This window comes from Melanaphis sacchari, unplaced genomic scaffold, assembly GCF_002803265.2.
Source record: "Melanaphis sacchari strain LSU unplaced genomic scaffold, SCAv2.0 Contig79_pilon_pilon, whole genome shotgun sequence".
Classification (NCBI taxonomy): Eukaryota; Metazoa; Arthropoda; class Insecta; order Hemiptera; family Aphididae; genus Melanaphis; species Melanaphis sacchari.
Genome location: NW_020271559.1, coordinates 1349124 through 1366669, shown reverse-complemented (window position 1 = coordinate 1366669; position 17546 = coordinate 1349124). Strand labels below are relative to the sequence as shown.

Genomic DNA, 17546 nt, shown 5'->3' with positions numbered 1-17546 from the left:
AAAATGTTTGAAAGAAATTCGTAAACCATAAAAAAGAAAATTTTTAACTTTTTACTATTTTATATTTTTAAATCGTACTAATTACCATAATTACTGTAATTTATAGTGATTATATATATGCAGTAATTTTGTAAATATAAAATAATATAAAATATGCTAACGTATTTTCAAATATTTTCAGTATTGTTTTTTAAGAACCAAGTTGGTGTATACAATGTAGGTACTTTTTAAATAATAATTATATAAAAAGTTCATTAATATAATATAATTTACCATATATATATTGTATATTATACGATTATAGGTGTATATATTCATGGCATAAATAATTAATTTGTGGTAGTTAATTTGAATAATAATTTGTTTTAAAACAGTGATTTATAAACACGGAATAAAATACAGGCGCTTTTCGTGTCGTTTCGAAAGAATTAAAAACACGATAGTCCAACCAACTGAAAAATTATGACACACTATTATTATTTTACTGTTTAACATAATAACACTTTTTAGTGGTGACTGGTCGAGTTGATAATAATATACGATATAATATTATTGTGCCAAGTTCTGAGTTATTAATATTATTCTATATTATAATATCGTTGTGGTAAACAGTAAAAATGTGGACACATTTTATTATTATTTACGAGAATCTCGGTAAACGAAAGCGTGTATACGACAAAATGAAAATGTTTTTTTGAAATAGTATTTTGTACTAATTTGTTTTCATCGTGAATTGAAAGTATTTTCTAGAAAGTTTCATAACACAAAAGCTTCTTTGGTACGTAAATGGGAAACCAGTAGTTAGAGTATTATACACTCTTCATGTTTGCGCATATACAAATGGCTGGGGGTTAGTAGGACTAGTATTTGTAAACGCGCCTCCGTTGTTGTTCACTACCAATGTATGTACTTATAAACAACGGCTCTCTCCTTCCTTATAATTTACACTTGACCTTTTATGGTTAAAAACATACACACACACAGAAACACATATATACACTTACGCTTATAGAGTAGATGAAGGCGATAGAAGTCATAGTACTTGTGGCTGGTAGTAGTAATATTTTAGTACCCATAATATAAATATATATTATATATATATATATATACGTGATAGTAAAATATCCAAATTAAAACATTGTTGATATTATTATTTAAATAATCAAACGGCGTGTACTCGAACTCACCACCGGGTCCAATAATCTTGATAATATTTACAAAACACTGAAACGCCGCAGCTTTGAATGTATAATATTATAATTATGCGTACTTAATTTAAATAGATAATGTATGTATATTTTATACTATAATGTTATGTAAGTACACACAGTTTGTTACAGTAAACAAAACAAATAGTGTCAACGAAATAGTGGTATGTATGTTTATATGCATATACAGAGCACGGGTGAAAAAGAGGTATATAATTCGATTTGGACGTACCATGATAATAATAATAATATATAACACGTTGACATTTTAATGGCACTCGTCCGAATTCGAGTTCCTCGTATCGAACCCGACCCGTTTAAATAGAGCCGTCGTCTAAATAATTCGATAACGTAATAATATTACCAGGAGGTTCCACTATTAAATATCAACAATCGTGAACGGTGGAGTGGTGTTTACGATGGTTTGATCGTCCTCCCCTCTTTCATGGATGGTATAAATACGTAGCAGTTCTAAAATAGTCATCATAGTTATTAAAAAATAAAATTATTTCATACAGGCGTTATAAGTATAAAGTCTAAAGCATAGAAAACCACTTTTCATGAGTCTATATCAACGTAAAATGTGATGTGTGCATGTAAATGCTAAATATTTTTAACCCCTTTACGTTGAGACTTATCAAGAACCACCCCTGACACGGCGACTGCGTCGTAAGCGCCTACTTATATACATATCATATCATAATATAGCTGTTTGCTATAAACGCCGCCCGTTGATCGATATTCACTGGTCGGTGTCACCACAAGTGAATTTTCATTTCACGAGCATATGTACATTAAAATAATATTAATACTGCGTAGCATTATAATTGAGTATAGGTACTACGAATATGTTTGTCGAAAACTGTTATGGTAGGGTACTAGTTGGCAGTATTATTTGTATTAATTAATAACAACTATTCGTACTATCGCTTTATACTGGTTATTAATGTATTAATGCCACAATGGTTGTTTAAGTTCAACCTAAAATTGACCGGTGAAAGTTGGATAGAGACAGATAATGGTTGTGTGTATCGAGATAGGGTGAGAGGAAAGAATCTTGGGCTTTAATATTTCATCGAAAGAATTATACTATGTTACTACAGCTGTGCTCCGTGCGTCGTTTCCTTCGCCGGCCGGATGACAAATTGTTTTGCTTTTCCGGATGTTGACGCCAAAACAACCGTTATTCTTTGGTAATGTATACATATATATATATATATATATATATATATATGTATATAATTTTTGTTTTGTTCTGTTACAAGATTTTCGGCGCCGTCTGTTTTCCCGAGAAAATATACTGATTTATCGTGCGTATCTTTACTATCATCTCGCCCCCCAGGGTCCCTTGCAGAAATCACAAAGTATCTTTTACCTACTCGCACAATGCGTTACATTCCTGACGCGAAATCGCCTAATTCACGGAACATACTTTTTTTTGTACATTGTGTCAACGCTATACTTGTGTCAGACAGCAACATTAATTCATAATTTAATTCTAAGTTCACGATGGCGCGACTGCAAAACGATATTATGTAGGTAAACTTAGTTTTAGAACTTTATTAAGGATGTTTACCGAGAAAGCCTGTCCTCATTATAATATCCTTTATTTATGTATTTATTCAAATCTCGATATTTTGAAGTTTTTGTGTTAAGTTGAAGATTATGTTTCAAATATTTAGATTTACATACCATGTATATTTTTCTGTGGAGTTAATTTTTTTTTCCATGCGATAATTTATATTGTTTTTTGATTGTCAATTATATTAAAAACAGAATTTGTATAATATAATAACATACTTCAATTTGAAGGCAATGATTAGTACAGTATTTTGTACAGAGGTTTTATAGTATATTACTGCATAATATTATGTTTGTTATATGTGATAAATATTATGTATATTTATTTATGACAATACTGAGAAGCATACCTTTATTAAAATTGAACGAAATGTACAATTACTTTTCAAAGAGTTTTCTTCTCATTAACCTTAATTATATGTAATATGAAAAATATTGTTTACCAGGAAAATCGGCGTGAACTATATTTTTGATGAGTTACTATCAAAGTTTTTTTGTTTTGTTGAACAATAAAGTTCAATATTATGTCTTTTAAATTATAATATTTGGAAGGTTCTACAAAAAAAATGAAAATTTTTCTTCCTTTTGTTGGCTGGTATGGCGTACAAATTGAAAGATGTTTTAAATAAATAAATAAACAAGGGTTATGTATATTTAAACCCACGGTGTGTGTAAGATCGTGAAAGTGAATATGCTTTGGTATGGTAGTTTTTAATATAAATGTAATAATCATTGAATTTAAATATTTTTATTGAATAAATTAATCAGAATTTATCATAGTCATTATTTATTTTAAAATCAGAATATTGTTATGATATGTTAAATGAATATTATATTGTGTTGTGTTATATACGACAAACATCATGTAGGTTCAAAAACATTTCTTAGTTAAATATATTTACATATTAAACAACACTCCAAGTATATTTTAAATATCGGTCCTAAAAATATAAAATATCACATAATATAATGGTATGAATAATGTAGTTAGTTGATGCATCTGCACCACTGGACAGAATAATACAGCTGTTTAGAATTGCCCATTTCGTTTGTGTGGCAATAGAACTATCTATGAAGTAGTTATTTTTCGGCCGTTTCATGAATATTGCACGAGTGACTCGGTAGTTTCGCGAAATGGACCAGAAAAACTGTGACCATTTCACGCAATACAATGCGATTCGGCGTTGAGTATAGTAACTTAGTATAATGCGTAGGTTTTACGCGAATATATGTTAAGTATAATACGCTTAACAAACACGCGTATACTCATGCAATGTTATCTAGCATCGTATTCCCAACGCCATTAAAATTCCTATATATTATTAAACTGTTGCCATTTGTATACATCGTGCACCAAAGCAAATAAAATCATTAGATTATTATCGTATTGTTTCTGTTTTGCAGTTAGGGTGAACTGCTCGGTTGCCGCCTCGACGTTGTACAATTATACGATCACTATGAATGGCAGACTATTGGCTCGGGGAGGTCAATCGGACGCTGACGGTGGATGCAATCTCCTGAAGTTTGACTGGTCGGCGACGACGGCCGATCAACAATCGCATAAATATTTAACGTTTAGGTGAGTAGCTGAATATATATATATATTGTGTGTGCGTATTGATTTGTATGCATATAGATATACTATGACTATAGATTGTTAACAATATTAAATATAATAATTTTCATAAAAATTGGGGTTCATCAACAATCTGATATAATATTATTGATATTCAAATCTAATAAATAATATCAAAAGAGGTATTGAATATGAAACTACTTTATTTGAAAAATTAAATTGTATGCTTTAGTGAGTGATAATAATGATAACACACACACACACATATATATATAATGCATATACTATACATAGACACCGATTGTATGTTTGTATGGGAACGCGCATATCTTGATGCAGCTATACCGTTTCAGTTTATACATAATAAGAATAGTAATACATTTTTTTAATTGTAGAGAATTTTTACTAATAGTTTAATGAACTCAAGCTTATAAATTATACAAATAATTTAAAAAGTACCTATCTATAATACTCTCTAAATATCGTATTATATTGTAGTAGAAATCAACCAGAAATAGTATTTCATGATACATATTTGTTATTATAATAAATAAATAATATATTTTAATAATTTAAATGCCAACTGTAAACGAAATATGTAAATCTAATATCAAAACAATATTAATGTTGTTTTATTACCTTACCTCGCCAACCATGATAATTCCGCGAACTATATAGTATAAAAATTACATAAAAATATAGCTAGATAAATTATTCTTAAAATATAACAATGTTAGATAAAAAATAAATAAATAATCTTCATTGATTACAAACATTTTTTTTTTTAAATAAACATCTTATTGAAAAATGTAAATGGTATGTTCGTATGCTCATAAAGGATAAGTTTTTTTATTTGAATTCTTTCAGGTCAAATAATATTTATGATAAAAATATTTATATTAATTTTTTATACGACTGTTATAATTATCAAAAAGGTAAATACATAATACTCACATAGGATACCGATGTACCTATAGTAGATACCCTGAAACTATATGTAATTTAGTGCGTACCAATGTAATTTGTATGTTATGTGTCTAAAATAAAATACAAGTTTTAATTTTCGAGACTAATGCTAGTGTCTGTATATTTGTTCGTTCTCATCAATAAAATTTTGATTGTTAAATTATCAAAGCAATAAGTACGTTATTCATTTTTTCGTCATGTAGGTGTTTTTCAAAATTTTCAAATTTTTTTAGTCATCTATCAGATTTTACTCGCGAAATCAATAAAGCTATACCTACTGTATACTAAAACATGAAATTGAATAATGAATTTATTTATTCCGCTCGAAAATCACTTGAAACGCATCAATTTCAGATCAATCAATATGAGTATAAAGTATATAGTTGACAATTGAAATGGGTTGACAGATTGATTTATACATTTGTTATTATCATGTAAATATCTGTTTGCACAATCGTAGACATCTTATTTTGGATTTTTTAGGACTATGATTTATATATACAATAATTTATTTTTTTTATCACCATCGAAACATAAATTTGATCAACGAAGTATACAGTATTCCTAATGTTTAAGTATAACCTTGTATTTTATTTTGATAAATCATTATACTCGTAAGTAAAAAATAACTAATGATGGTGTCATGTCTCCCAATACAAATCCGCAAGTGCGTTTTCGGTTTTGGTAGATTTTTAATTTTACAATATAGATAATATTGTAGATATTTATTTTTATTAAACAGTGTTATTTTTGATTTTTTTAGCATATCTATGAACTGGGTATATAGTATAATAAAATCGTTGTATTGGCACTACTTACTACAGAAATATTGAATAAAAGCTGAGTCAACATGATGATTTATCAGCACTTTAAATAATATGAAAAGTTTTTCATTGGTAATCTGTTAATAGTTCTAACTATCGTAACTTGATAAATATTTTGTTTTGCATAAGCTTATATTAAGTAATTACGCAACTAATTCATAGATTATAAATACGTGGCATATATATTTTCACGACTATCCTATAATTACACCGATCTGAAATTCACGTTCAAATAATATGTGATAAACAAATAAATTATAGCGCGAGAGAAATAATAGCCGAGAGCAAGACGGTGGTTTTGAGTTAAATGGTGGTCAATAATTATTTAAAAAACAGTAGTTGTGAGAAAAAAAAAAACAGTAATGAGTATGAAGTAGATTTTAATATGACCGTATTCTTAAGTTTTCAATAGCCGTGAACAAAAATAAATTGTAGAAATATGTTAAATAATAAAAAAAAAATTAAAACAGAAAAAATATTTTATAAAATATATTCTCTCATGACTAGTACCATTATTATGTTGTAGATAAATTTTTTTTTTTTTTTTTTTTTAAATATTAAAAGCCAGAAATTAGGTAAATAAAATATTTATCAATTTTTACTTACATTAGCATTTAAATAATTTTATCAAATAATTATGATTAAACTTGGTTAAACTATCCATAAAACATATTTTTGACTGCTCTACAAGGTTATTGTTATAACTTAATATCTACTACTGTGTTATTTACTATTGTAAATAATACATTTTATAAAGTACTTCATTGACTACATTAATACAATCAAATCATTATGTAAAATAATTGGGATTTTTTTTACCACTCATAAAATTATATAAAAATAAAAAAATAAAAAAACCACTATTAACAAATATATTTAACGTTCTGCTTAAAATCTAAAATTGATACTTAACAGAAACAGAAAACAAAATTTAGCTTATGTAAAAAAAGTATTGTACATAGATTGTATTCTTAGTTACAAAAACAAGAACTCTTAAAGTGTAGTATATAGTCGTGTAGATGTAATAATTCATTGTTAAAATATTTGTAATTTGTGTTATTGTCAAAGCGTAAAGATAAATCATAAACTTAAGAATTTTAGCAAGTTTTTAGTTTTTAGTTTTTTCTTTTTTAATTTTTCTCTTTCACGAGAAAAATAACAAAAACAATTGTATAATAATAATAGTTAAATTAAAACATATAATATTAAGTATATATTTAACGAAGTTTACATTTAAACTTTTCTGTTGGTTTAAATATTTATAGTTAAAAAAAAAAAAAATAATAATTTTAATGTATTATTAGTTTCATCACATTCATATAACCTACTATGAATATTTTAGTATTAATACGTAAATTAGTTAAAATTTCATTATGTTTACTTTTGTGTATTAAGTAAAAATTAAAAATCAAAATTTATCATGAAAAAAAAACTACACTTGTGAGAAATACTTGTGATAGCTACTGGTTATTAAAAGTCTAATTGATATTTTAGCGAAGGATAGAGAAATGAATGATAATTATATTGAGACTATTGAGAATGTTTAACTGTAGCTGAGTTTATATCTCATTTAAATTTTCTTTAAATTTCTTTTGGCAATAAATTTATAACTAAATAATTTTTGATGATAAACAGTAGTTCTCAAACTTTTTTTACGGGGCCATTAAGTTGCAAAAATATCTAAGGATCCTCAAAAATTAAGACCCTTAATTTATTTTTTATTAAATTAAGAAAAAAAAATCATAAATAATGACTAGTACTATAATGCAATTAATATCTAAATAGTATATGTCCGCGAAGTATAGGTACTTCTATAGATTACTAAAGTGATCTAGGGATCACTCTCGTGGTCATAATTTAAGAACCATAGCTTTAAAAGTAGAATAAATTTCGGGAATAATATTTTGGTAATATATTATTATCTATACAAAGATTTGAAGTTTATTCGACATTTTACTTGGATTATTATTTTTTTAACTAATTTTTATATTTATATATAAGTATTTTGTTAATATTCTCTTAAATACATATGACGATACTTGTTGATATTTTTTATAGATTATAAATTTCGATTATAAAGTATTTTAAAAATAGTTATAATTAATAAATACCAATTTATAAACATAACTTTATAATATATTATTGTGCACAAATACTTTGTTGTGCTGCTATACCGTTTCGTAAATAATTCAAACGTAGAAGTGTAATTAGCATTCACGTTTTTCTTGAGTTGCTTTATAACAAACAAATATATATTATCTTTTGATAGTAAGGACTAATTTTACCTAAAATTAATTTCGCATTAAAATTTCCATCCATCAAAAGTACTTATTAGATCCAATTTACTGTCAAAAACCTTTTTTGAAGTTAAAGATTGAAGCATTTTTTCAACGATAAAACATTCACAGTTTACATTGACACAAAAAAATACAAATTTAAAAAAAAAAATCTATACCAATGTAAATCAATACATTTTGAGAGGAATATATGAATAAATAAAATATTAATCTGATTTTTTACTTACTATAAGCATCGTTTTACATACATCAAAGGTACTAATGTACTCCATATTTGGGTATTATAATATCGGATGGGATAGATGTATGAACCTAGTATAATTGAAAGTGATCGGTCAAATTTCTATGTTTAATATATTATTTCTATGATATTGTATGGTGATACACATTTGCATAAATTTATTTTTATGCTGTGGCGTATTTTATATGGCGAGGGAAGTGCTATCATCGTCGTGTCACGTCCCCGTGGGGTGTCGCATGATGATGATGAATGTTTTGGACTTCACAGGAAAACCGAAAAACGCCTCAGAGTCGAGACGACATTATATTAAAACGATATATTATCATTATTATTAATTATTATTGTCATGTGCGTGTCTCCTGGCAAGCTTTACGAAGTACCTGCGGTGCTCGAAATATACAAAATGTACCTCATATTGTCCTATTAATACACAAGTTTCGATTTTCATCGCTCTGTCAATTATTAATACGATGCACTACATTTTATACATACATTGCAAAAAGAGATAAATGATTATTATTATTTTATCGTTATCAACCGTTACCTTTAGTGGTATTTATTTATTCATTAACTGAATGGAACGTTAAAAATATGTGGATATTACGACACTATAGAATGCCACGGTAATAAATTAATAACATAATAAGTAGATTTTAATGTAACCTACAATAGACATCAGTGCGAGTGGAAAAAAATATGAACATTTTGAATACAATAACATAAAATATTAAGTAATTTTCATCTAATGCAGAAAACGTCTAAACAGAATTTTCAATTATATAAAAAGCTTTCAAGAGATCATGTACCTATATTTAGGAATCGGGAATAGCACTGATAGACACACATACAAGTACTCATGAAACAAACAAAAAAATAAAAAAAATATGCGAATTAGCATTGCGGCGATATTATCATTATTGACATAATCAAAATATTTATTAAGTAAATAATATACTAAATAATGTACAGAAATACCGTTAACTTTCGGTCATGGTATAATATCGTAATTATATAAGTAGGTTTATTATATCATACAGAAGGCGTAAGTCCAAATTACGATGGACGGACGGCAACTTGTATTTGTTATTTGTCATTTTTACATGTAGGTATTATGCTATTGCTGGTCAAATGACTGTTATTATATTACACGTGGTATCATAATAGTAATACTAATAATCCACTGCAAGCTTTATTATAGTCTACAGGGGAATATAGGGATTTATAAGATATTATAAGTTCTCCCGGATGTTTTCAAACATTTTCCACACACAAATATTTATTAAAATAAAATTTTGATGATGTTATTACCGATAAAGTCTAAACGTATAAATATATTTTTATTATTCATTTATAGTAAAACCTTAAAATACCAGGTGCTTTTGGTCGTTGACATTTTTTCCGTTGTTTGAATGTGTCCGATACTTAAATAGGAGAGGAAAGGTAAATGGAAAAATGAATATAAAAATATATTGAAAATAATACGAATAGGTATATTAATATTATTTGTGCGTATGAATACATTTATATGCTTATATGTGTAGTATCATTATCAGTTACCGAATAAGACGGCCTTTTTATACAACGGATAATATAAATTATAATAGTATAATAATGTGTAAAATACATAATATAATAGATAACAATTATGATAAAAATTGTCAAAATCTAACCATATAATATAGTATATGTTATCTAGAGAGTTCGTGTTCCATATCTAGAGCTTTTCCCATAGATAAGTAATGAAGAAATAAATTCCCGAAAAAATATCTTCTATTTATATCTGTCTGTTAAGGGAGATCGTTTCTACAATATATTAAGTATATGTATGAAGATACTCTAATTTAAAATACGGTAAGGTTAGGTAAATAGATAGTGGACAATAGATTGTGCAACAATTAGTGTTCGACGTTTTCTATGATATTTTAAAATTATGATTTATTTTGTGTTACATTATAAATACTAACTTTATAATAATACAAAGTGAAAGAGACGCCTAAATTTTAATCAATGATAAATTGTATCACCATGAATATAATATAGATTTGAAAAACCATTTGGCGATGTTAAAGTTAGTTATTGACAACTTTGTTTAAGTTAATTTATAAAAAATCTTAAATAAATTTATAAGTTTAGGTATATACTTAATTATTGTATTTTATTTAATATGTATCATTTATAATATATAAATTTTAAATTATATGCAGATTGTATTATTGTCATGAGTCATGACATAACATCAATTTTCGAACGCTATCTATTGTCGCACGATCTATTGACCACTATCTATTAATATGGATCCATATTATAATGTAATAAATAAATGAAATTCGAATGATAAAAATAAATAACATTCACAAAAATCAATCGAACGGGTGTTAACTGGAATTCTACATTTTATGTTAACATTTACTGTTACTAGTTAAAAAATTTATTACAGGTAATACATGGCTTGAAAGACATAAAAACAAAATATTATATCGTTAATTCATAAAATATGAGTATTTTAAATCGAACAAAAAAAAAAAAAATAAATAAATAAATATCTAAAAAATAATTAAAGAGTTGAAATATATGACAAAAATGTAAAAATATCATAAAAATCGTCTCTTCTTTGTATTAAAAAATTAAAAATTAATTTTTTTTAGCATGTTATAAATAAATATATTTGATAATTTATTTGACTATTAATAAGGATATAAGATTTAAACTTTTCTTAATAAAATTAATGTAATATTAGAATAAAATATTAAAGTAAATCATATAATTATTTATATTTATTTTGCAATGTACAATGTACATTTTACATGTTATATAAAATTTTAATTATTATCCGTTACATTGTAACATTTCAAATTCTTAAATGACAAGTATAATAATCTTGCGTTTCATTTTATCTGAGCTCTGATATAAAAGAGAGTTAAAAAAAAAAAAAAAAAAAAAAATGCTTGATCATGAATCTAAAGTGACTAGGTATATTATAGTGGAATAAATGGTTATTTATGCACTTCGTATTTATAAATTATATTTAAGAATTTGATCACGATGATAGTACTATTAGTTTTATATTAAATTGCCAGATGTATTAAAAAAAAAAAAAAAAAAAAAAAAAAATGATTAAAATGATATTCATCATACTACATTATATTATTTTTTATATATATATACTTACATTGACAATTTCAAAACGTTTTATTTAAGAATATGACAAAGACAATGTCTAAAACATTATTACGGCAAAAAAATAAAAGTACAAAACTTCATATTATGAAATGCTTATGACTTTAAAAGTATGATCGTATGAATATTTCACAAACAATAAAATATTTTTCCTCATAAAAGTGAATCCATACCTATTTAAAACGCGGATAACACTATATCATATAAATGAGTTCTTGGTTGTAAGCGTGGAGGGAATATTTTTAATCACCGTAAACGTTATACATGTATATTAATATCAATGACTGTTGCAGTAGGAAGTTAATTAAACAACAATGCACACACGCTCATCCACAACACTTTTAATAGCAACGCACATTTAGATCACTGTAAAATTAATAAATACTTTTTTGTATTTTTTTTTTCTACTGGAAAATTGATCCGAAAGAGTTGCACGTTTTACCGCTGTCAGCTGATTCAAAAATCTTTTATCAATTTTTTTTTCATTTTCTTTAACTAATATTGCATGTTGTAGATCCGGATTTCACTGCCAGCTCAGATTTCCGGATTGTTGAGATTGACGTTGGTAAGGCAGGATTTCCGGAATTTCATCAAACTTTAATCCCCCACCTGTAAAATAAGTAAACATTTTTATATCATCTTATCAATTGTACTCGAATATCAATTCATTAATTTGAGTAAGCATTTCAGTTTTAATAGTGATATTTTTTAAATTCTAGCACTAAGTGACAGCTATAGTCTACTAGCAAGAATTAATAATTTAAAACCAAGTATAAATATATTGTTGGAAAACAAAAGAACACGAGCCGTAAAATTATTTTTGAAAAATATAAAAATATTCAAATACATCATAATATTATAATCGTCGATAAAAAATATTGCTTCTTAATTACTTAATTTTTAATTATTTAAAATTAATTTTAATCATAAATCAAATCAAATAACTGAAAAAATAAATGAAAGGTTTTCAGAAATAAAAACTACACTTAAAATAAAGTGCTAATTTTATATATAATTTGTAAAATTAATATTTTTTTTTCAAGTTTTATAGAAATTTTATTATGCGTATAATTTTAGTATCACCCACTTTTTATGTCAGTGTATTCATTTTATGTTTATTTGTATTTGATTGGTTTCCAGAAATATAAATTGAAGTTATATAAAACCGTCCTTTATTATTATAGTAAAAACATCAGTTAAGAAATTATAAATCTGTCAAGTGCACAGCATATTTATTAAAAGATAATTATAAAATGTAATAGAAATATTATAATACAAAGATGTTATTTTATACTTATTAAATTTGTGCGGGGTAACGGAAAATGCTTTAATATATTATCATGTTCAATATTGATTCAGAATTAAATTTAGTATTAATCAAAATTATTATATCTCATATACATAGGAACTTCAGTGGTTAAATATTATATAATACGGAAATTTCTTTCACTGAGATTTATTTATTTATGGAATAATTAATGGCTGGTTATAATTATTTTATTTATAATAATACATAATATTATAAATGCAAAATTTAGGTAAAATTATAAAGCTATTTGGTTTGATACGGAAAAAACGGTGTACCCGAATCGCAGCCAAAAATTAGCTGTAAAATAGCCTTGTATAATTTTTAGTTATGTTATAATGAAATATATAAATATTTAAGGTATACCGTGAATATTAAGTATTAAATAAGACGATTGTGGTTTATTAAGTGAATGTATTTTACATATTTACACGGCATTTCAAATAAATAATAACATTATGAAACTTGATGGAATTTTTTTGACATACTGAGCTTTGAAATTAATATATAATTATTAAATCATATTTTATAATAATAATAATAATAATGATTATGTTGTCATATTAATCGTCATTATTAAAAAAATTGAAAAGTATTGTTTTTTATTTATTTTCTTGTCAGCTACGCCATACGTGTACATTTTTCTACATATATAGAATTTATTGATTTCATTATTAAGATATATACTTAAATGCATGATGAATAAACTTGAAGGTACGCGGCATATAACTCAAATAGATCCCTTTTTTTTGTGTGGAATGTATTCGGACTATTTATTTATTTTTTTTTTTTTTTTTGGTCAGTCAAAAAAAAACTTTAATGCATTACTTATTGTCCGGAAAAAATTATAAATTTTCAATAGATTTAAAAGTTTTAACACGGTCTGCTCTTAAAATTTTTACTATTCAATGAATTATCATTAAATTTTAATTTCATATATTATCTAATACAATAAACTACTTAAAAGATATATTTAAATTTGGACCTATAGTAAGTTGACTTCATCCGTTTTTAATGATATAAATATCAAACTACATTAACATTTGATTTTCAAAAATTTATAAAAACTATTGTGCCATTACTTTGAATGTTTAATAAAAAAATTAAATTAAGTTAAATTAATTTTATTCTCTAGCTTTTTGACTTAAAATTGTTCATCAAAATAATAACAAAAATGACTAGATACACTCGAAATCTAATGTACAGCAGAACAATTACCTATTTTACTGATTTTTCCTATTTTGACTGTTTTTTTTCCGAAGTATTTAAATAACTACTTTAAGTTACCAAATTCATCCCTTTTGTTACTATTAGAAATTATTCTCGAATTGAACATTGAAGCTTTCTTTACTACAAAACCTGAGGTTAGATAGAAAAAAACAAATTATCTTAAAACCAATGCATTCATTGTTCTGCATTTAAAAGTATAATTGAAATGATAACCATTTGAAAAATAAATTTGTAAAACAATTGAAATAAATGCATATTTAAATCGATTAAATTGTATATTAAAGAATTTACAGCTTATAAAGTAATTAAATTTTTACTCCTAGTCTTAAAATGAGATGACATTATATATTAGTTTTAGTAAATGTAGCTGTTAAAATATCATACTAATTACTCTATTTATATTTAATTCTGTTCAATTCATTATTACTGTTTGATTTTGATGATAATGTCATTTTTTGATTTTATTCAAACTAAAATGAATATAATCATTAAACTTTTGCGCTCAACACATTATACGACCTTATTACTAAATCCATTACAACGTGTTTGTGTTATAATATGGATCATCGTTTTCAAGTTTATTTGTACACTACTGAATCAATGATTTGCCACATCACCGTTGACCTACTTGTCTACCTTTTAAATATTTAAACTATAACTTCAATATTAATGTTGACTGAAAATGCCGTTGATAGCATATACATTTCTACCTTTCAAAGTGAATATACCACAACTGTTTAAATTTAAAAAGAAAAAAAAATTAGATAAGATGTATAAGAAAATTGTTATAAATCGTTTATGATGTAGCCCTTCTAAATGACTGGAAATAGAACATAGATTTAAGACTATTATAAACTAGACAGTATAAATGTATGTTGTGTTATTTACATAGTTAATATCTCAAATTACTTAAATTATTAATAGTTTTGAAAAATAACAGAAAATGGCGCGGATTAAAGACAGTTTTTTAAAACGATTTTGATTGTGTTTTAACTGTTTTGAGTACCAATTAATTATCCAGTATCACTAAGTAAACATTTATGTCATTACGTTAATTTTATTGTTAACCATATCTAATCATATATTTAAATTCGAATTTAAATATAGCTGGTGTCAATAAGGTGAACTAAAGCGTCAGTCTTATGTATCTTACATTATGTATATTTTAGATAAATATATTATTACTTTCTAAGAAAACAAATACTAATTTAACTAAATTACAATAAAAAATATTATGCTCGTCTGTATATATGAGTATTGAATATGTATTATTTTTACCGTGTCCAAGTCACGTAATACCAAACAATTTTATATAGCACTTAAATAATCGATTTTAGACCTTTCTGAAGGTAAAAACATAACTGGTAGTTTCTACCTTAAATTTGAATTATTAAAAAAAAAAGATTTATTCTACCAGATATTAAATTATTTTTAGTTATATATTTGCATATATTTAGTATGTTTCTATTATTTCGTGATGAATTATACACTTCAATAGAAGTGGTAATTACTATAGATATTTTAGCTTATAAAATTTCAAATATTATTTTAATTTTGACACAGGATGTCTATAAGTTTACCTTGTCACTTTATATAATCATAATTCAATGGTTAGATAATTATTATTTTTCTGCAGTACCTGTTATAGTTCCGTTCACTATAACGTATAAAATGTAGAGGTTTATTGCGGACCTATTAATTAGGATTAATTTAGAATCCAGGTGAATCCAGGTTATGTGTTTCTTTAAAGTAAACGTACAATATAGTGGTTAGAACGCCTGCAGCATTTACTATGTAACATTATGTTGTGTAGCTTGATAATGAATTAACGAAGAAACTTAGGGTTGGAGTTGACTGCAGTAAGTATGTATTATTAAAGGTCACGTTGCAAAATATATAATAATATGATACAATCTACAGGGTCTTCTGTGAATGTTACTAGTTTTCGTTACAATATACCAGGTATCTACGAATATTCAATTAATAATTTAATAACGAGTTTATTTTAAAAGAAATATTTATTTTTAGACAAACTAAACTTAATGCAGAATCTTGATAATATTTTTTAAATAAAAATCTACCAGTCAACCCTTTAGTTTCTAGTTATAATTGTGTGATCGAGTTTACTAATTTAGATTAATACATTTTAGCTTAAAATTTATAAAATGTTCAATATTTATGAATAAGGATTAAAAATATAATGCCATGTTTGTAGTAAGTTGTTTAGATTGTTACGAAAGCGTCTTAAAAGTATAAAAGCACCGTATTTTTTAGATATTTAATATAGATGACATTAGATATTTAAATAAACAATAACAATTTTTTTTCTATTATTGGTTCAAGAAATATTAAACAACAAACAATTTATAATGAGTAATCACAATAAGTATTTGTGAGATTTGAAAGAAAAATAACATTATTGTGGTTGCGTAAATCAATAGCTATTCATTAGTGACACGTAGTTTAAAATTGATCTTGATGTATTTTAAAAATATTCTTCGTAGATACTTGAAAATTTTAACGCATGTTATAATATTTGATATACACAATGGTATTTTCAAATGTAATGATTTTGTCAAATTTTTTTCAACCTATTGTATTAATGTATCTCTGATAGTAAAATAAATAAATAAAGTAATGATATAACTCACTGCCCTACTTAATTTTAGTGAGTCCAGAGACATACAATCTGTTTTATTTTTTGTCCTACAGAACGCATCGTAGTGTGGCTGATCAGCACGAACAAAATAAAAATTGACGGATTAACTCAGACCATTTAGTAAATATATTATAAAATATAAACTGATGCTCATTATCGTTTTTTGTATTTAATAATTAATCATTGAATCAAAATTTAACACATAAATTACAGTGACTTCTTTAACTTTATTTTTCACTTCAGAATATATTTTGTCCGAAAGCACTTTATGTAGGTGACATTACTTACATTAAAAAAAAATTCATCCAAACAAATTAACGAGATAATGCGTATTTAATGATATTACAGTAAGTTAGTCGTGATATAATTGTGACTCTTGCTAAAATAAAAACCGGTGTATGAATATTTAAATTTACAAAAGTATAATGTGACAGTGTCATTATTATACAGTATATAATACCTTTCAATTAAAACTTAATAT

General features: G+C 25.2%; 1 protein-coding gene across 2 annotated transcripts in view; it reads left to right on the top strand.

The window, feature by feature from the left end:
- LOC112601508 overlaps positions 1–17546 on the top strand; it is an 86137-nt gene that overhangs the window by 38973 nt on the left and 29618 nt on the right. For both annotated transcript variants that reach the window (XM_025349170.1, XM_025349169.1), the window contains exon 3: positions 4194–4368. In XM_025349170.1, the coding sequence (XP_025204955.1) occupies positions 4194–4368 (175 nt within the window). The remainder of the gene's footprint in view (positions 1–4193; positions 4369–17546) is intronic.